Here is an 18,453-nt window from a genome sequence, read left to right as displayed (position 1 = left end):
AGCTAAAAAGTGGGTGAACCACTGAGCTGTATAACCTTGTCCATGAGGTGCTTTGGTGAAATAAAATAAATCAAAATATATCATTCATATTGCCTTGCATTTTTACTGACACCTTTTAATGAAAGGTGTAATAGCGACATCTACTGGGCTACTCATTTGTAGGCACATTGAAGTCCCAGAAAGAAAACTACAAAATGTTGTCGCCCCTGTGTGACGTCATAACAAAGAACCAGTGTTTTCCGCTGTGTGCATTTCGACAATATTTTATTAATTACATGCCCTGCTCAAATTCATGATAACTCCCTTGTAACCTTCTGAAATTGTAGTAGCATCTTTATATGGGTTCTTTATATTGTTTTAGGCGTTGTTTAATGTTCCTCTTTCTTTTAAATGTAGCTACGGGCTGTCAAGCGAAAACACAAGACCTAACACTCAGGTATATTAGCTTTGACATGATCAGCGTTGCCATGTCCGCTTATTATAAGCGACTTTGGGCTTGTTTTTTCTGTAAAGTTGCTTGTAAATATTGGTAGTTAATGCTTATTGCGTTTTTTTTGGGCTCGTTTCTGAAGTGTAGTTGCTTGTTTGCTAATGTTGTTTAAACAAGTGGTTCTTCTCAAACATTTTCATGGCAAGGACCTCCAGATGTAGTCGTCCGTGGCACCCATCTATTAAATAATATTTTGTGCCAGGGACCCCAGTATCAGATTTGTGTTGCTAAAAATGTTTCAAAAATATTCCAAAATTAAAAATTAAATAAATGAAAATAGAACAGATCTACAAGCTCACAAGCTTCGCGACGCGTTGTGAGCTTGTAGATCGGCTATTTTCTTCTGGGCTTGTTTTCATAGACCAGGTTGCTTATTTCTCTTGCAGAATCTGGCAACACTGGATACGACATGCTAACATGTGGGAAGCTATGTTTACAAGTAGTTTGACAGAGATCACCCTCAAAAAGCAACACAACCACAAGTCATAATAGGTTGTTGATACCGGACAGTGTATTTCCACAAAGGAAGGACGCGTGTATATTTCAATAACAGCCATACGTTTCCGTTTTTAACTAGATCTCTAGATTGTTATCTTGAATGCTAAACATAAGTCTTGAGTGTGTCCTCTACTATTATCAGTCCATGTCAGTATCCACAACGTTAAGCAACGACTGTGATCTGAGGTGATAGCATATATAAAACACACACAAACAACCATGTCTGCGTGCAGACGATTGCTTCACTTTGTGAAGCATAAAGGAGCATTATTACCATCCGTTCGGAGACGATATGTAACGACATGGTCCCCAGTGGGAGCTGCCTTCAACACCATTAAGCCTCACAGGAGACTGGAGAAGTTCGAAACCAACGTGGTTTGTACAATTAATCAGTGTTTTTTTTATGTAACATTTTTTAGTTTATGTAACATAGTTATTATAGTATGTAACAACATTTATCACAGTATGTATAGTTATTATAGTATGTAACAACATGTATCACAGTATGTAATAACATAGTTATTATAGTATGTAACAACATTTATCACAGTATGTATAGTTATTATAGTATGTAACAACATGTATCACAGTATGTAATAACATAGTTATTACAATTAAGTAAAAAAAAAATATCAATACTGCAATGAAGAAATACTCTGATAAAAGTAAAAGTAAAGTAAAAGTCCAGAAATCTAAATTTACTTGAGTAAAAGTACAAAAGTATTGGTATTAAAATGTACCTATAAAGTAGTCATTGTGCAGAATGTCCCATTTCACAATTTTCATATCATGTATACAAATCTTTTGAAAATAGCGCATTGTGAGCTTGTAGATTGGCTATTTTCAAATGGCTAAAATGTATATAATAACAATCAAAAACTACAAAGTAACTCAAGTTTTCAAATAATTGTAGTTATTAGTACAAGTGAAAATATTTGCTTTACACCACTGTAATTAATTTCAGTCTTAAGTCCTGCTGAAAGGCTTATTGCACTGAGTTCAGTGTAGAATAAGCTTCAATTCTTTCATTGACACATTTATATCAGTGGTATAATATGGTACAGGGTTCAAAGTCAATGTGCTCGTCGTAATCGATTAAGTAATATTCCTGTGCCCTAAGGTAAAATAAAAATAAGAGCTACAATGTTGTACCATAGCTGTAAATCTGTGGAAAATAATAACGCCTCATCAGACTGGTCATGGTACAGTATACTAGCCTTGGATCAAGACTATCATAGATGTATTTTATCGAATCTGACTTTTACTTATATGCAAATGTCAAAATCGATAAAATACATGATAGTCTTGATCCAAGTAGGCCTGTCCCAATTATTACATAATCGTCTAGTCGCAATTATTTTAGATAATCGCAGTTATTTTTGCATAGTCGTCATAATCGTTTCCATGTTGAAAAATGTTGACACATTTTCAAATATTAAAAAAAATACAGATCTACAAGCATACAACGCGTCGCGTCGCTTCCTAATTATATATTATATATTTGTGCTTCTACTTCGTGACGCGTTGTAAGCTTGAAGATCAGCTATTTCTGCTATTTTTAAATGTATACAATTATTAAATATGTCAATAACTTCTTTGTATATTAAGTTATCTGCCCGGGGCAAATTTTGATTCCAAAGCCTAAAAGATAAACAGAAATGTAGTTATGTTCCAATGTTCAATGGCCAAACACACATTTAAATCGGTAATCGCAATTATTTGAGTTACAATTAATCTTCAACTTAAATTTGTAATCGTGACAGCCCTAGATCCAAGGCTAGTACAGTACAAGATGCTAAAACAAGTTAAAAAAAATCAGTCTGCTTTTGAACACTCATATTAAAGACGTCTATGGGAATTCAGAATGGGGGGGGTAGGATGCGTAAATTACGTCAGACTTCGGTGCTTTATGTCTCTGTCCTGTTCTTGTTTTTGACGTTTGGCCTCCATTCTCAGGGTTTATTTGGCGTGCCAGAGCTGACTTCGCCTGCCGGTTTCGAAGTCGCAACACAAAGTGCTCTGAAGAGCACTCAGCATCTGGTAGACCAGGCCTGCAGCTGTGTCCCCGGGGCTGAGACGGTGGAGGCTTTTGACCAGCTCTCAGATGGTCTGTGTAAAGTGGCTGACCTGGTGAGCTCAGGGATACAAGATATTGTAATATGGTGCATTAATGGAATAGTTCCCCCAAAATATTACTTATTTTCTATCAATTATACACCCCATGAAGCAGGGACGCAGAGGGCATTTTAGAACCCAGAACCCAGGGGGACACATGTTTAGGTCGACGGTTCTGTGTGTGTGTGTGTGTGTGTGTGTGTGCGTGTGCGTGTGCGCCAAGAGAGTGCACATGTGCAAACATTGCGTTTTTTTCCCCTTATATTTCGGGTTTTTGTTACTTTAATTCGAATTGTAGATGTGTGGCAAAAAGGAAACGTTGCAGCCGACGGGCGCGCAGAACGCATGGATGCATATTATATACTTTTATACTCATTCAATTCTGAACCGATTCTTAAAATGTAAAATTCTCTATTAGCTGTAAAGGGTCTTCTTTCATGTGTATCAGTCATAATTGTTTCGCCATCAAACAATATCAAGCAAAAAGGAAACGCATCGGCCGGTCCTTTTTCTCTCCATCGCGCACCTCTCTCCATTCAGAAATGGAATAGAAGAACCGTCGTCCTAAAACACTAAGACCCTCGCCTGGGTCTAATCCGGCGGCCTCGGTCCGCGGAAAAAATGGGGCAGTGTGTTTTTCGGACGAGCGTTCCGTTTTCCACCCGGAATGGTGGAATGGCTCGTCTTTTTTCTTCGTCCAAAAAGTGGGGGGGATACCCCCCCCCCCCCCATGGAACTGAACACGTCTAAACCCCCCTCCCCTCCTCCTGCGTCCCTGCCATGTAGGCTTGAATTCATGGAGATGTATTTTTTATTTTTGTCGCATTACTGAGCAAATAATTTGATGACCGGGTCATTGGTAGGAGTCACGTTTAAACAAAAAGAAAAATAAGAATAACCTGCATGATGCATATACATATGTTTGCAATATTGTTTGCTAAATGAGACAATTCCTGAGGGCTAGCACAATAAGCTATAACTAAGCATTGGTTGTTAATCAGCTGTGATTCTTCTTACTTTCACCAGGCTGACTTTGTTAAAGTGGCCCATCCAGATCCAGCGTACCGCGAGGCTGCAGAGAAGACCTGTATAGAGATTGGAACAGTTGTAGAGAAGTAAGTCCAATGCAATATTTATCTCACCATGAACAATTCCACCATGGTTGTGCACTAATACGCCACAATGCACATAGTATTATGCTCATCAAACACATAGAAGGCCATGAAAGTTCATATTGTAAATTACAATATGATGTGTATTACAATTTGTAATACACCTTTCGCTGAGCTCATACTGATAATAATCATTAGTATTATTGTCATCACCTTGGTGCGTGAGCTGTGTAATTTCCCTTACATTAAGCCGTGTGTGTGTGTGTGTGTGTGTGTGTGTGTGTGTGTGTGTGTGTGTGTGTGTGTGTGTGTGTGTGTGTGTGTGTGTGTGTGTGTGTGTGTGTGTGTGTGTGTGTGTGTGTGTGTGTGTGACAACATAGCCACAGCCTGCATTTGTCAGTGCAGTTTTGAGTTGAGGAAAGTAATGAAAAATATGCCCCCTTTTGCCTCTGGATACCTGGAATCACTGTTGCCTGTCCCCACCAAAAGTCTGACTATAGCATTATTATGGTATTCCTATTCTAATTTTCGTCTATATGTGTGTGCTACTTCAAAATGACTTAAATGGTATGAATGGGAGCGTTGTCTGAGTCTATGGCGAATGGCAACGGTTGCTAAGCTAGCATTGGACAATTACTATGGGGGGGGGGGGGGCTTAGTGAAGTATAGAGCACACCGTTGAAAAACACTTGGAAATCATTACCAGAGGAGAGTGAAACCTAACACTTGTTATAGACAACTGGAAATCATTGTATTGCATGTGACATGATATATTTAGATTGTATCTCTGTATTTTTCAGGCTGAATACTAATGTTGAGCTGTGTAATAGCCTGAAGGAGCTGCTCGGCAAGTCAGATACTGTATCTCTGCTGGACCCTGACACAAGGTAATATTTAGGTTGTGTGTCCACTGGAGACCTGTTAAAAAAGCACAGACCTCTGTTTAGCACCGACCTGTTGTCAAGCTGAGACATTATCTTCAGCATCAAGCATTAAGTTGCTCCATAATGTTGGTTAGATGAGCAGACTTGTTAATACTTCTCTCTCACTGCTATTGTTCGGTGGAGCTCTGAAGTGACATTGATCAGATAAGTTGAAATTGTCTCAACTTGAGAAAAGGTTGGTGCTAAAAAGTAGGTAATTTCCCCACTATATTGGCTCTATACATTACCTGTACGTTAGATATAGATATTAGCACTATTATAAAAAAACTGAGATGCCTGTATATTGGGTTAACATGGTGTTTCAGATTGTTCCGTTTTTTGTTTTGTTCTTTTTAGTTTTGGGTTTATCTATCTATATACAAATATTATAGATTGTGAAGGTGAATTTAAAAACACTTTGTCACAGTCAAACATAAAGAAAAATAAACTAGAATCGAATTAATTCTGTCTTGCCTGATATGTAAATGGTGTTGAAAGAGAGTCCATTTTTATACTGAGTCCCCTCTTTTCCTATCTAGGCGAGTGGCGGAGCTGTTCTTGTTTGACTTTGAGATCAGTGGAATTCATCTGGATGAAAAGCTGGTAAGAGAGTGTTCAAAATGTCTGGAGTCATTAATGTTAAGTGAGTTCCTGGGTAGAGGACATTATTGAATAGACTCCCAGATCCCCTGACTAAATTACTCAGGGCTGCCTAAAAGAAATGATGAAAATCCCAAAACATAGTGAAAATCCCAAAACACCAACTTGGTTATACCTTAAAAAAAATTTTTTTTTCCAAGACACATGCTATTTTGTTTGTAATTGCAATTGGTTCATATAGACCTAATTATAGACTTTTCATGATGCACTGTTTATTGTCAAGCCAGCCACTCCCAAGATTTTGCTTGGCTTCCAAAGATATTTTTACTTCATAAAAAATATCACAAGATTATGGGTTCTGGTAAAAAAAAGAAAAAAAAGAGAGATCTGTGATGTGCCTTATACTGGTATAATTGATTTACTCATTTTATTGTTTTCAGAGGAAAGAGGCGGTCGCCCTCCACGTGAAGATCTTAGATTTGAGTAATGAGTTTCTGGTGGGGTCTCACATGCCAAACAGAATCGCAAGGTCTGCGATTCCTGAGCATCTGCATCTGCACTTTGCAGAAAAGGGCAGTTTCATCCAGGTCGGGGGGCTACATGCTGATTCCCCGGATGACTTGGTATGTGTCTGGTCTGCCACTGCTCAGTATTTACAGCTTACAGCTCAGTAAAGCTTATTGTGACATCACTGTGTTAATGTTCTGTGCATATGGGTTTTGTGCATATATTCGTCAGCAGGGGGCGCCATTGGTATATGGATCAAAGGATCAGGCTGAATGAGCACAATCTATCTTTTTTCACTTTTTTTGTTTATTTTATTTGTCTCGCTCCACTACTCTCAGAGCAAATATTATACTTGTACTCCACTACAATTATTTGAAAACCTATTTACTAGTTTTTGTTCTTTGTAGACTTTGATTATTATTACAAAACATACATTAAACACTTCAGCCCTATATATATATTCCGGCCATTTGAAAATAGCCGATCTACAAGCTCACAATGGGCATTGTGAGCTTGTAGATCGGCTATTTTCAAAAGTTTTTATGGGACATTCTGCATAATGAGTACTTTCTACTTTTGATACTTCAAGTACATTTTGATACCAAACTTTTGCACTTCTACTCAAGTAAATTTTGAATTCCGGACTTTTACTTGTAACAGAGTATTTCTACATTGCATTATTGATACTAATACATTTATTTTGTACGTTTTCCACCACTGCTGTATTTGTATAGGAAAAGCATTGTGATGTTTCACAATATATGCATTTTTTTCCCCCTATCAAAAATGATTATAGTCTTATCAACAAGGAATACAGTATGCAGTATGGACAGTCTATAAACAGTCTGTAAACAATGAAGTTCTTCCCATGGATTAAAGTTCTCAGTCGCCACAACTGAATTCAGTCTTTTGGATTCCATAGAAGCCAGCATGTCCTCCATGGAAGCATGTTGCGCAGCGAAAATAGCCGATCTACAAGCTCTCAATGCGTCTGCGACGCATTGAGAGCTTGTAGATCAGCTATTTTCGGTTAATATTTTCAAAGATTGGAGCATTTGAAGTTGTCAAACTAGCAAAATGTTGAGAAGCGTTTTCCATAAAACCCTAATGGTCTCGGATATGTCATGAAAGCAATAGTTAAAGCCTCAATCTGTGATTTCTTCACCTGGTTGGCAGTATGTAGAACAGCAGGAACAATATGACTAAAAGATTCATTTTACATGTTGTGTTAATTGTTTAGGAAACGGCGCTAGTGTGGGGAGGGCTCCTTTCACACTGTTTCACAAATCACATAATAAGACTTGGCCATACGCATTCTTTCAGTCGTGAGATTTTATTTTGCTTTAATCCATGTCTTCCACTTGTCCAACTGGTTGCTGTCTTGACATTCTCAGGTTAGAGAGATTGCCTATAGAATCTACCTCTACCCAAATGCAGAGCTGATGAGGTGTCTGGAGGAGCTGCTGGAGTGCAGGAACAAACTGGCCAAACTGGTGGGTTACGAGTCCTTCGCACACCGGGCTTTAAAAGGAACCATGGCTAAAAGTCCAGGTAATGTAAGAATAGGGTTATATGTACCACTTACTTTCTATTTCATTTTTTATATCAGCATGGAGAAATGGAGGTTTCTGCTGTTGTCATGGAGGGGCTGAAACTATTCTAATAGATACACGCGTCACGCACATACGGACATTTTGCCTACATTTGGAAGTGCGCCATCTTAGGAGGCTAAGAGTAATTGCAGTTTAAATGTCCAGCCCATAGGAATCAAAAAAATCCTACAGGAGACGATATTGATCCGAATATATACGTCTTCAGATGGATGGTGTCTTTTTATCAACATATTTGTTTTATGTCAATAGATGATGTTTTTTATTTTGATATGCCACTTGATTGAGTTACTTGCAATAGTGACTGACCTGACAGACAGACAGACAGACAGACATGTTATAGAGGTCACAGTAGTTTCAGTAATTCTTCGCTCATATGCTGTAAAAAAATTGGTCCATTGGAGTGAATGGAGTTGTCGGGGAGGGGAGGGGGGGGGGAATTGTAACTAGGAATTAAAGCCAGTGGTGGAGGTGGATGCAGACTGGGGTGAGAGGAGAGAAAATGGCAGTAGAGGATACGTTTAGTTCCAGCAGTGACCAGTTTTTTCATCTGGTCAGTGAGATCTTAAGAGGGAGGGAAGAGGGAGAAAGTGTGACCGGAGCTACAGTACATGGATGGGGCTTTTTGGGGGGCGGAATCCTCCCAAGCTTTTATCTCTTGTTTAGGTTCCTCTTGTCCTTGGCAGAGGCAACAGATGGGTGACGCAGGAAGTAGAATATGTTAGAGAAAACACATTTTAACATGTTACGGCAAAGTTCATATTCCTTCAAAGGAACCATCGGCAGTACCAAGAACAAGTTGAAATGGTTAATAAAGTGCATTGAATGTGTGGTGCCATGCAGTTGAAAGCCAGTGCTGAAAATCTGCTGAATCTCTCAGCTCCTCTCTTCTGACTTGCTGTAGAGGACCTCAACATTCAGAGAACCGACTGTATTAAACCAGTCGTTACTTGAGACTGTTGTTTGGACAATATGATCGGTCCCTATGTGCACTGTGATGGTTTTCACAGTAGGATGTGCAGCCACAATATCCAGAATTATTCCATTGATGTCAGAGACCATTATCTTTGGGAAAGCATCATATTTCTGTCGTCTTATTGGACATGCCTTCTTAACATCTTTTACAGCAGTCAACCACACTCAGAATGAATGTCATACTCAAGTCGTTAGCTGTCCCTGTTGCCTCTTACTTTCTCTTTTTTGGGGGGGAGGCTTTTATGCCTTTATTGATAGGACAGTAGGCTGACAGGAAATGGGGAGAGAGATGGGGAGTGACCATTATAATCTAGAGGGTGGATTGCCCCGCCCCCCAGCTATTCATTTCTATGAAAGTTGCTCAGTGGCGTTTGAAGCAACCGGAAGTCTGCCGGAAGTTTAAAATTGGGTCCATTGGGTCTAATAGAATCTGTCTACCGGAAGTACCAATATTGGGTCGAATAGGCGTGTCCATACAGTTATGAGCAGGCGCACAAACGCGCAGTAGCATTTTAAATGCGGAAGTGTCGCATTCTCAGATTGACCACCAGGCGGACGGCCGCTTCACTGTTCTAACGCGGCTCTGGGGGCCTGGGAGTGACACACAGCAAAGGCCGTCGGGATCTGGGACTCGAACCCGTGACACGCTGTCAGGCAACATGTAATCTCTCAAGAACAGATTCTGCTCTGCGTTTGAATCTGTCGGGGGGTTCGTCATATCGCGTACGCACTGGCCTACAAGTGGGCGTGCCTTCAGATCAGGAAGCAGGCCGCGCTTTACCCAATCAAATGTAGTGGGCGGGATTTATGTGTCTGCCGATCCTTCCCCACTAGAAACAAACCGAAACTCATTTAACAATAGCGTCCTCGGAGCAGACAGAACCACGGAAAGATATTCACATTTTAACTTGCTCTTTCATCATAGAAACAAGTGGGCTTATAACCAAAACGATCCATGTTCTCTGGGAGAAGTGGTGTTAGTGTTCCGTGTAGAAATATTGTTAGTGGGAATGAAAACATAGTCGCACCACCGGAAGTGAAAGGCTGTAGGCAGACCAAAACCCCGGTTTCCTTGCGTACGTGTGCTACGTCGACTTCCTCCCAGAGCCAAGTGAGATAGTAAAAAACAGCAGAGGGCGCTGTTTTTCCTTTTCATTTGGCGATGGGTTCCCAGATTGGGCAACATGGAGCCTATAGGTGCCTAGGCTCTGGACCGCCAGGCCAGCGGTCCAGAGCCTCTTACTTTCTGACTTATACTCTCGGTCCTTAGCCTGCTGTGTGTAGATTAGAGGTTATTCAGGTCATCAGACGGTCGTCCAAGGTCATGCAAACAGTTGAGCAAATCTGTTCTCCAGTTGCACACTTGGTTGTTGGGGAGGTTTGTTCCTATTATTTCTCCCTTTCACAACTTTCCACGGCTGAGGGGTTGAAGAGGCTCTATGCCCGGATGGTGATGCAGGCCAGCCCGGTTGCATCACACAAATCTCAGGCCCTTTGAGCTCTGCCTGTTTCTTGTCCTCTCATTTCCCAGGGAAATTAATTATTCTTGGCCTTGGCCCTTTTCTCAAAAGAGTGTTCCAGCCGTCCTCCTGTTTCTTTGGAGTCTTGTTGGTGCTAATTGGCTGTGTGCTCCTGTAGCATAATCTTGTTCACAGTTTTTCTTTTTTTCAGTCCATGGTAAAGGTGTCATTCTCAACTTGACTCTTTAAGACCGGGAACGCATCTGTGTCATTTTAGGATTTATTTGGCTATTCAAAAATATCAGATATACAATCATGAAAATGTCTGCAAATCTTTGAATATATATATTTTTAAGCGAACATTTTTAACTCATGTTACAACTTTTGGGGGTCCCTGGAACAAAACATTTTGAGATGGGGGTCCATGGCCAAATACATATCATTTTGGGTGGTCCTTGACAGGAAAAACTTTTTTAATCTTTTTTCCAAAAAGATATACAAGCTGAGTGCCACGCTATGAGCTTGTAGATCTGCTATTTTTGAATAGCCAAATAAATCTAAAATGACATAGATGCGTCCCCGGTCTTAATGGGTTAACCCAGGGCTACACCAAAGTGCGTATGTGTGGCTTGAGCGCAGCCCATGAAAATATTATTGCGTGTAAATTCTGTCCTCCAGAAACACAATTGCGCAGAATGCGGACACATTTTTAATGTTGCAGGACACGAACCAGTGACCGTTTATGAATATGGGTGGACCTTTGTAGGCAACATCATAGCCTTCGCTTGTTAATACAGTATATGTACTGTAGGCTATTGAGAATAATAAAATAATTTGTTCTAATAAATCAAACTTTTTTCCCCAATTAGAATCTATTATTAACATCCCTCATTTCGTTTCATAATCACAAGCAATCTCAAAACAATTTTCATCAGGTTGCAACTGTCTATTGCCTACAGAGAAATTTCACAATGTCACACACAATGTCACAATTACAGTCTATAAAACACTAATTTCTGGCAAAAGAATATTCATGATTGACAAAATGACAGACATAATGTTATTCATAATGGTGGATATACAGATAATGCCCATTTGATATGATCAGTTTGGATGAACTTGCAGCCCCAGTGTGCTGTTCCCAAGCGCTTGGCATAGAGTAGACATTGTTTGGGGAGCAAGATTCCTTCATATTAATGAATTAATATAAATTTCAAATTGATTAGGCCTACATCATTTCAGTGTGATCTGTTAACATATTGACAGCTTCATTTTGACAGGCACGAGTCTGTAGTGTTTGATTCTTCCAAGTGTTTTGAGATTTAGAAACACAATGAACATTCTTGACAATGAGCCTGAAAGACTGACACATGTTTAGGGGAATTGGAAATGAGTTTACATTGACATATATATATATATTGTCATTAATGTTTATGGTGACATAATATATTTATTATGAATATATTATGAAAATAAATAATAAACTATTGAATACAGGCATGCGTATTGACTCCTTAGAACATGCCTGGTACAATTGATGTCAGTTGGAGCTTTCCAGATGCATAGTATGTGCACGTCTGATGTTGCCCCATCATTAGTCCTTAGTACTCCTCAGGCTACATTTGAAATGATCCCAAAGGTCAGTCATGTTTGTAGGCTGTAACGTTCTCGCTCCATTTTCTCATTTCCACAGAGACAGTGATGAACTTCCTGCAGCTGCTAACAGACAAGCTGTCAGACAGGTATGGTCTTCCTCATTATCATTATACTAGCAGTGGTCTTTGAATATCACCTTTAATACATAAAAAATATGTCATATTCAATAACAGTATTAACAGTGGTGGTCATTACAACAGATATTAATCTAACATGGTTAAAATGGAGTTTGAAGTTACAATGAGTTTGTAAAGGAAGGGGGCGTGTCTGATAAAATGAATATTAAATATCTAAATACTGAATCAAGCAACTTAAAAACTGTCCAGGGTGATCCCAAAAGCCTGAGTAGACGATAAAATGACCAATGACCGATAAAGTGAAATATCCCTTTGATACTAATCAGCAGGCCTAATACTACTCAGCTGCATCTTGATATATTTCCCAAAATTCAACAATTTGTTAACAAGACCAGGGGTTCCCAAACCTTTTCAGCTCGAGACCCAGAAGAGAAATTTGGAGTGTCCCAGGACCCAAAGTTTTAGTTTTCTACATTTTAAAAACTACTTGTGGCAGTGTTCAACCTGGAAAGAAAGACTCAGTGTTTCTATGAGAAAACATCCTTAAAGGGCATTTAAAGGGCAATACCACTTTGGTAGAGGTTTGGGTTGTGTAGTTACCTTGCCATGATGTAACTCCAAAGGTGGACAAAAAATTAAAAACTCTTTTGGTGCGTAACAGAACGCAAACAACGTTGATTCAGACAATATAGAACATTACCAAACCCAGTAATGTTTGTTTTTTAATTCAAATGTTAACTTCCTGTTGATTTTACTATTTGAGGATCCAGATCCGGATCCACGTCGGTGTTTTCTTCCTAATAAAAATGGCAAAATCAACAGGAAGATAACATTTTAATGAAAAAAAAAAACTGTACTGGCTTTGGTGATGTTCTATATTGCCTGAATCAACGGTGTTTGCGTTTGTTTACGTGCTAAAAGAGTGACTTTGAGAGCTGTTTCAGCATACAATCTAAGTCAATGAGGAGCATATTTAGAACGATTAATTCCTAATCACTGGAGCAATTATTTTTGATTTCTTGTCCACCTTTGGACCTTTCATGGAAAGGTAACTACACAACCCAAACCTCTACCAAAGTGGTCTTGCCTTTTAATAACGCATATTGCTGTTTTATTATCTAGATTTGATTGAAAATCTGTCGAGTCAGTTTGATTTTCAAAGGTTATATTAAATACAAAAAGAGAAAGGAAATGGTTCCACAGTAACAGTTAATCTCAGTTCATCAAACAGCATGCAGTTCAGTTCAAACAACAAAGCACAAAACAAGGAAGCTATGGAAGCAATGCTATTCCTGACAACAAAAATAGTCTAGAATCTAGATCATTGGTTCTCAAAGTGGGGTCCGGGGACCCTCAGGGGTCCTTGAGGGAGTTCCAGGGGGTCCCCAACTAAATGATGGATTGTTAGGAACCAAATGGACCCTTATGTGTCTGTAACTCTAACCCTAACGGGTCCATTTGGTTCCATTTGTACACTCTCAGAGTTAACATTGATTTTATAATATAAATTGGGGTCCCAGTGATAGAAATGCCATTAAATGGGGGTCCGTAGCCTAATGCATGTCAAACTGGGGGTCCTTTAAATTAAAATGTTTTAGAATCACTGCTAGAGCCGTACAAGTCTTCTCTTATGGGGGTCCCTGGCATATCTTTTCAAATGGAGGTCCACAGGCTAATAAGTGTCAATTTGGGGGTCCTTCACATGAAAAATTTGGAGAACAACTGGTCTAGATGGTACTGGATTAGACTCATTTGGCAAGCCTATGTTTGGGAAGCACTGAACTGGACCCTTGTCACATCTCAACCACAAGGTGACAGTGTGACGGCATCTTTATTGTATGGAATTGTTTAGTCACACAAAAACAGTGGTGGAAAAAATACTCACATTTTTTACTTAAAGTATCAATACTGCAATGTAGAAATTCTTTGTTACAAGTAAAATTCAGAATTGACTTGAGTAAAAGTACAATAGTATTAGTATCAAAATTAGTTTGAAAATAGCAGATCTACAAGCTCACAATGCGTCGCATGACTCGCATCGCAACGCATTGTGTAGATCGGCTATTTTTAAATGGCTGAAATGTATATAGGGCTGAGGTGGTGAATGTATGTTTTGTAATAATAATCAAAATCTACAAAGTAACTAAAGTTTTCAAATAATTGTAGTGGAGTAAAAGTACAATATTTGCCTCTGAGATGTAGTGGAGTAGAAGTTAAAGTACTGGAATTTGGTAATACTTCAGTAAAGTAAAAATACCTCAACATTTTACTTAAGTATAGTACTGTACTTGAGTAAATTTACGTGAAAATTAAGACTGTGAAAGGAACGCTTAAACTTGGCTGTAGCAGATTTTCACCTTATGGACATGCAAGCTGTGTTTCCTTTTCCCAACAATAACTAAACTATCAATATCCATTTCAGTTTGTAACTTTATCTCTATGTAAAATCCCTCTGTCCCATTATCCCACGATGTGATGTTACTGATGGTAATAATACTATTTGTCCCCTCCCATGGGAAATTAATACTTGAATAAGATGAGGAGTCAAAAAGTCTGTTGTTTAATAACGGGTCCATTTAAGTGTGCAGCATTCTCTCTTTAACTTATTGGAGTGATAAATACTACCATTCTGTTGATACCTTCTAAATCGTAGACCGTATGTCATACAGTGGATAATACAACTACTTTGCTAGAGGAGACCTAGCCACCTACAGTAGAAGTCCATGAATGCTTAGTTATGAATGGAATGCATTTAATTTAATTTAAATGATACCATATCGTCTGTTCTGAAAAAGCTGCACATTCTCGTACTTATTCAGAATAAGTTGCTCTTGCAGTTCATCAGGCATTCATTTGATTGTTTTTGTTTTACTCACAGAACAACAAAAGACTTTAACATGATGAGAGACTTTAAGAAAAAACTCAATCCACATCATTCAGTAAGTACTTTTATTTTATTTTATTGCCAGTGTCACTTAAGTCAAGGACTTGTTTTCTGCCCCCTCTGCCTCCTGAACATTGAACTACACAACACAGCAGTGGTGGAAAGTAACTAAGTACATGTACTCAAGTACTGTACTTAAGTACAATTTTGAGGTGTACTTTACTTGAGTATTTCCAATTTCCAATACTTTTACTTCTACTCCACTACACCTCAGAGGCAAATATTGTACTTTCGCTCCACTACAATAATTTAAAAACTTTATTTACTTTGTAGATTTAGATTATTATTACCAAACATACATTAAAGGGGCTACACCATGAATTTCACTTTTTTTTAGGTTTTTAGTATTTTTTGGGCTCCCCAGTGTCTCTTGTACCCAAAAAAATATATTTTTTTAACATTCAGTCATTCATGCTCATTTCATGGATTTCCTGAATGGGCGTGTCTGAACAGGCCATTTCAGAATGGCAGTGCAAGTGATGTCACTTGCACTGATTTTGCATTGACGATGGCCAGACAGAATTGCTCAGTAGCTCCCCCCTGCCCAATAGGACGTTTTGGTATTGCAGCTGAAAAAGCTTGGAATGACAGACAGTCAGATTGTGAGAAAAAATATCTGGATGTTTTTTAGGCTTACAACTAGGGGTGTGCCGATACACTAATTTCACGAAACGATACGATACGATATTTGGCTCACAACTTCGATACGATTTCGATACGATACGATACGCACTTTTTTTATTATGAAAATATATGGAGGAGAAAAAAAGAAAATGCAAACAAATAATTCTGTTTTTGCATTATTCAGACATGCAAACTTGTAGCTTTTCAGCTACAATAGCCGTTTTGAATCCAAATAGTATGACACCTGACCCGAAAAAAAAACATGTTGTCACTCTTTTCACTTCGGGGCTGTTTGCATGCCTGATTATTATGATTTTTTTCAAAAACGATATTTTTTTTCCCCAAAACGATACATATCGTCGCGAAAACGTATCGCGATATATCGCGGGACGATATATCGGCACACCCCTACTTACAACCTGTTTAAAACGTATTAGGGGGCAATATTTATATATAATATATTTTTTTTTAATTCATGGTGTAGCCCCTTTAACCACTTCAGCCCTATATACATTTCGGCCATTTGAAAATGGCGATGTGACGCATTGTGAGCTTGTAGATTGGCTATTTTCAAACGATTTTATACATTTGAAAACATAGTATTTCTATATTGCAGACAGTATTTTCTTTTAACTTACATTTTTTTATCCCACGATTTTCGTAACAATTTTTTACGCAAATCTTTGCTTCTGGGGGTCTCTGGCACAAATAAATATCAATTTGGGGGTCCTTGGCATGAAAAAGTTTGAGAACCACTGCTGTAGGGGTCGCTACTCGCTAGTGCAGCGGCAAAGAACACAATCCCCTGACAGTGACAGCTAGCTTCTCACCCGAAAACACACCAGTTGGGTTTGATGGAGCTCCAGGGTCAAGCCAGAGGCACTGTGGAGGAATCCATCCCCAGTTTCCTCCATGGTGGTGGGCAAGTACACTACTGTACACCTGCACCACCTGGAAGCTCTCCGAGCCAAGGATTTTCTTTTTTGACACCCTAAGATTAAACCTTTTCATAGATAGTTATTATCTTTTCTTTTAACAACCCATTAAGACCTGAGGCGATTCTTAAAAATGTTTTCTAAATCCTAACTAAAAGAAAGGTTTTCAAGATTTTTCAAAAATAGCAGATCTACAAGCTCATAGCGCGGCACTCGGTGCCGCGCTATGAGCTTGTAGATCTGCTATTTTTGAATAGCCAAAGAAAGCTAAAGTGACACAGATGCGTTCCAGGTCTTAATGGGTTAATATGTTGGATACATTCGATGTGTTATTCCAGACATTTAACCACTTAAATCTTTAGTAAATTTACCTGTGGCTCCGTACTTGGTCTGCTGTTTTTTTCCCCTCTACACCAAATGTGTAAATGTGCGTTGCGATCTAGAAGCTCGCGTCGCAGCGTGATGCGTTGTTGTGAGCTTGTAGATCGGCTATTTTCGGCAAATGGGGGATGAATATGGATGCTAGGGTTCAAGTGGCTAATGTAAAAAAAAAAAGATCACAAAAGGATTTGGCTGTAGTAACCCCTGTTGAAGACACATGCCCTAGAGAACACTGTTTCTCAATTAGTGGATTATGGCCTTGACACGGCCACAAATAAAGATTTGTATTATCTTCTTTATGCCATTTGACACTCGTATCAAGTTTGAATATTTATCATTCCGATCCTTCCTTGCCTGCACACACCATGACGACCACAATGACAACAAGTCTCTGACCTTACAATGAACTCCTCGTTGAATCATAAATAATAACACTTAATGCGTTTTAAGCATGGCAAAGCGTGATTAAAACATGTCAGTTCTTATTTATTATTTGCTGTGACACCATGTATCATCCAATGCGATCTTGTATTAACACGATGATTCATCATTGTTCTATAATTCCACCCTTAGGAGCTAATGCCATGGGATCATCCATACTTCAGCGGGGTGTTGCGTGCAGAAAGGTGAGTTGCTTGGCATCGCGCGATGCAGTTAATGTTCAAGCAGCTGTCATCAGGGACGTGCACAGATAGACTCTAGGTGGTGCTACAGCACCTGCCCTTTGCCCTCTTGACCAGAAGTGCCCTTTTGAAAAAAATAAAAATAAACTTTTTTTTTTTTTTCAGTTTACAGCAGGGGTCTTCAACAGGGGGTCCTCAGAGTTACTACAGGGGGTCCGCCAAATCTTTATGTGATATGATTTTTCTTTTTACCATAACCACTCGAAACCTACCATCCCTTTTCTGAGGAGAACTTTAGCCAAAAATAGCAGATCTACAAGCCCACAACGCCTCGCGCTGCGAGGCGTTGTGGGCTTGTAGATCGGCTATTTTTGGCAAAGAGGTATAGGTGTAGAGGGAAAAAAGAGCAGACCAAGTAAACCAAAAAAAGTATAATTTACTTGAGCGCCTGCCCCTCAAAATGTCTGTGCACGCCACTGGCTGTCATTCGATAAACCTGCTTGATTTATATCTCCGTGGTGAGTCGTGAGGTGTTTGTAACTCCAGCTATTCGCTGCAGATTATTATTATTGTGTTCCCGTTCTTCCTTCCTCGGGTGTCAAGACAGTACAAAAGATGTCAGGGGAGAACCATGGGAGTTGTACAAGTGTGTTTTGTCCCCATGCGATATACATGACTATACCGTCTCTAGATCCCGTCTAGCTCCTCTGCTCAATGTCTGGAGTCCCTGATATCAGACATACACCATCGTTTTATTGAAGGGAATGTTTGTTTTACACTCACAGACAGGCTGAAGTGTTATGTCATTTCCTATTTTCCCAGCAGTTCAGTAGAAGCTCATCACAACCTAATGAACACCTCATTTGACCACGTGCTCTCCATTAACCCATTAAGCATTGAGACCTGAAGCCGATTCTACATGT

General features: G+C 39.2%; 1 protein-coding gene across 1 annotated transcript in view; it reads left to right on the top strand.

Annotated features, from left to right (window-relative positions):
- The first annotated feature begins 929 nt into the window (after positions 1–929).
- LOC311051131 (mitochondrial intermediate peptidase-like) overlaps positions 930–18,453 on the top strand; it is an 82,023-nt gene continuing 64,499 nt past the window's right edge. The window contains exons 1-10 of the mRNA XM_084065534.1: positions 930–1,363; positions 2,945–3,118; positions 4,130–4,218; positions 5,016–5,102; positions 5,678–5,741; positions 6,179–6,361; positions 7,640–7,796; positions 11,984–12,032; positions 14,902–14,962; positions 17,481–17,533. Of these exons, the coding sequence (XP_083921660.1) occupies positions 1,208–1,363; positions 2,945–3,118; positions 4,130–4,218; positions 5,016–5,102; positions 5,678–5,741; positions 6,179–6,361; positions 7,640–7,796; positions 11,984–12,032; positions 14,902–14,962; positions 17,481–17,533 (1,073 nt within the window). The 5' untranslated portion in view covers positions 930–1,207. The remainder of the gene's footprint in view (positions 1,364–2,944; positions 3,119–4,129; positions 4,219–5,015; positions 5,103–5,677; positions 5,742–6,178; positions 6,362–7,639; positions 7,797–11,983; positions 12,033–14,901; positions 14,963–17,480; positions 17,534–18,453) is intronic.

This window comes from Gymnoscopelus microlampas (genome assembly GCF_963454915.1).
Source record: "Gymnoscopelus microlampas genome assembly, chromosome: 8".
In the NCBI taxonomy this organism is placed as follows: domain Eukaryota; kingdom Metazoa; phylum Chordata; class Actinopteri; order Myctophiformes; family Myctophidae; genus Gymnoscopelus; species Gymnoscopelus microlampas.
This window is presented reverse-complemented; position numbering and strand designations above follow the sequence as displayed.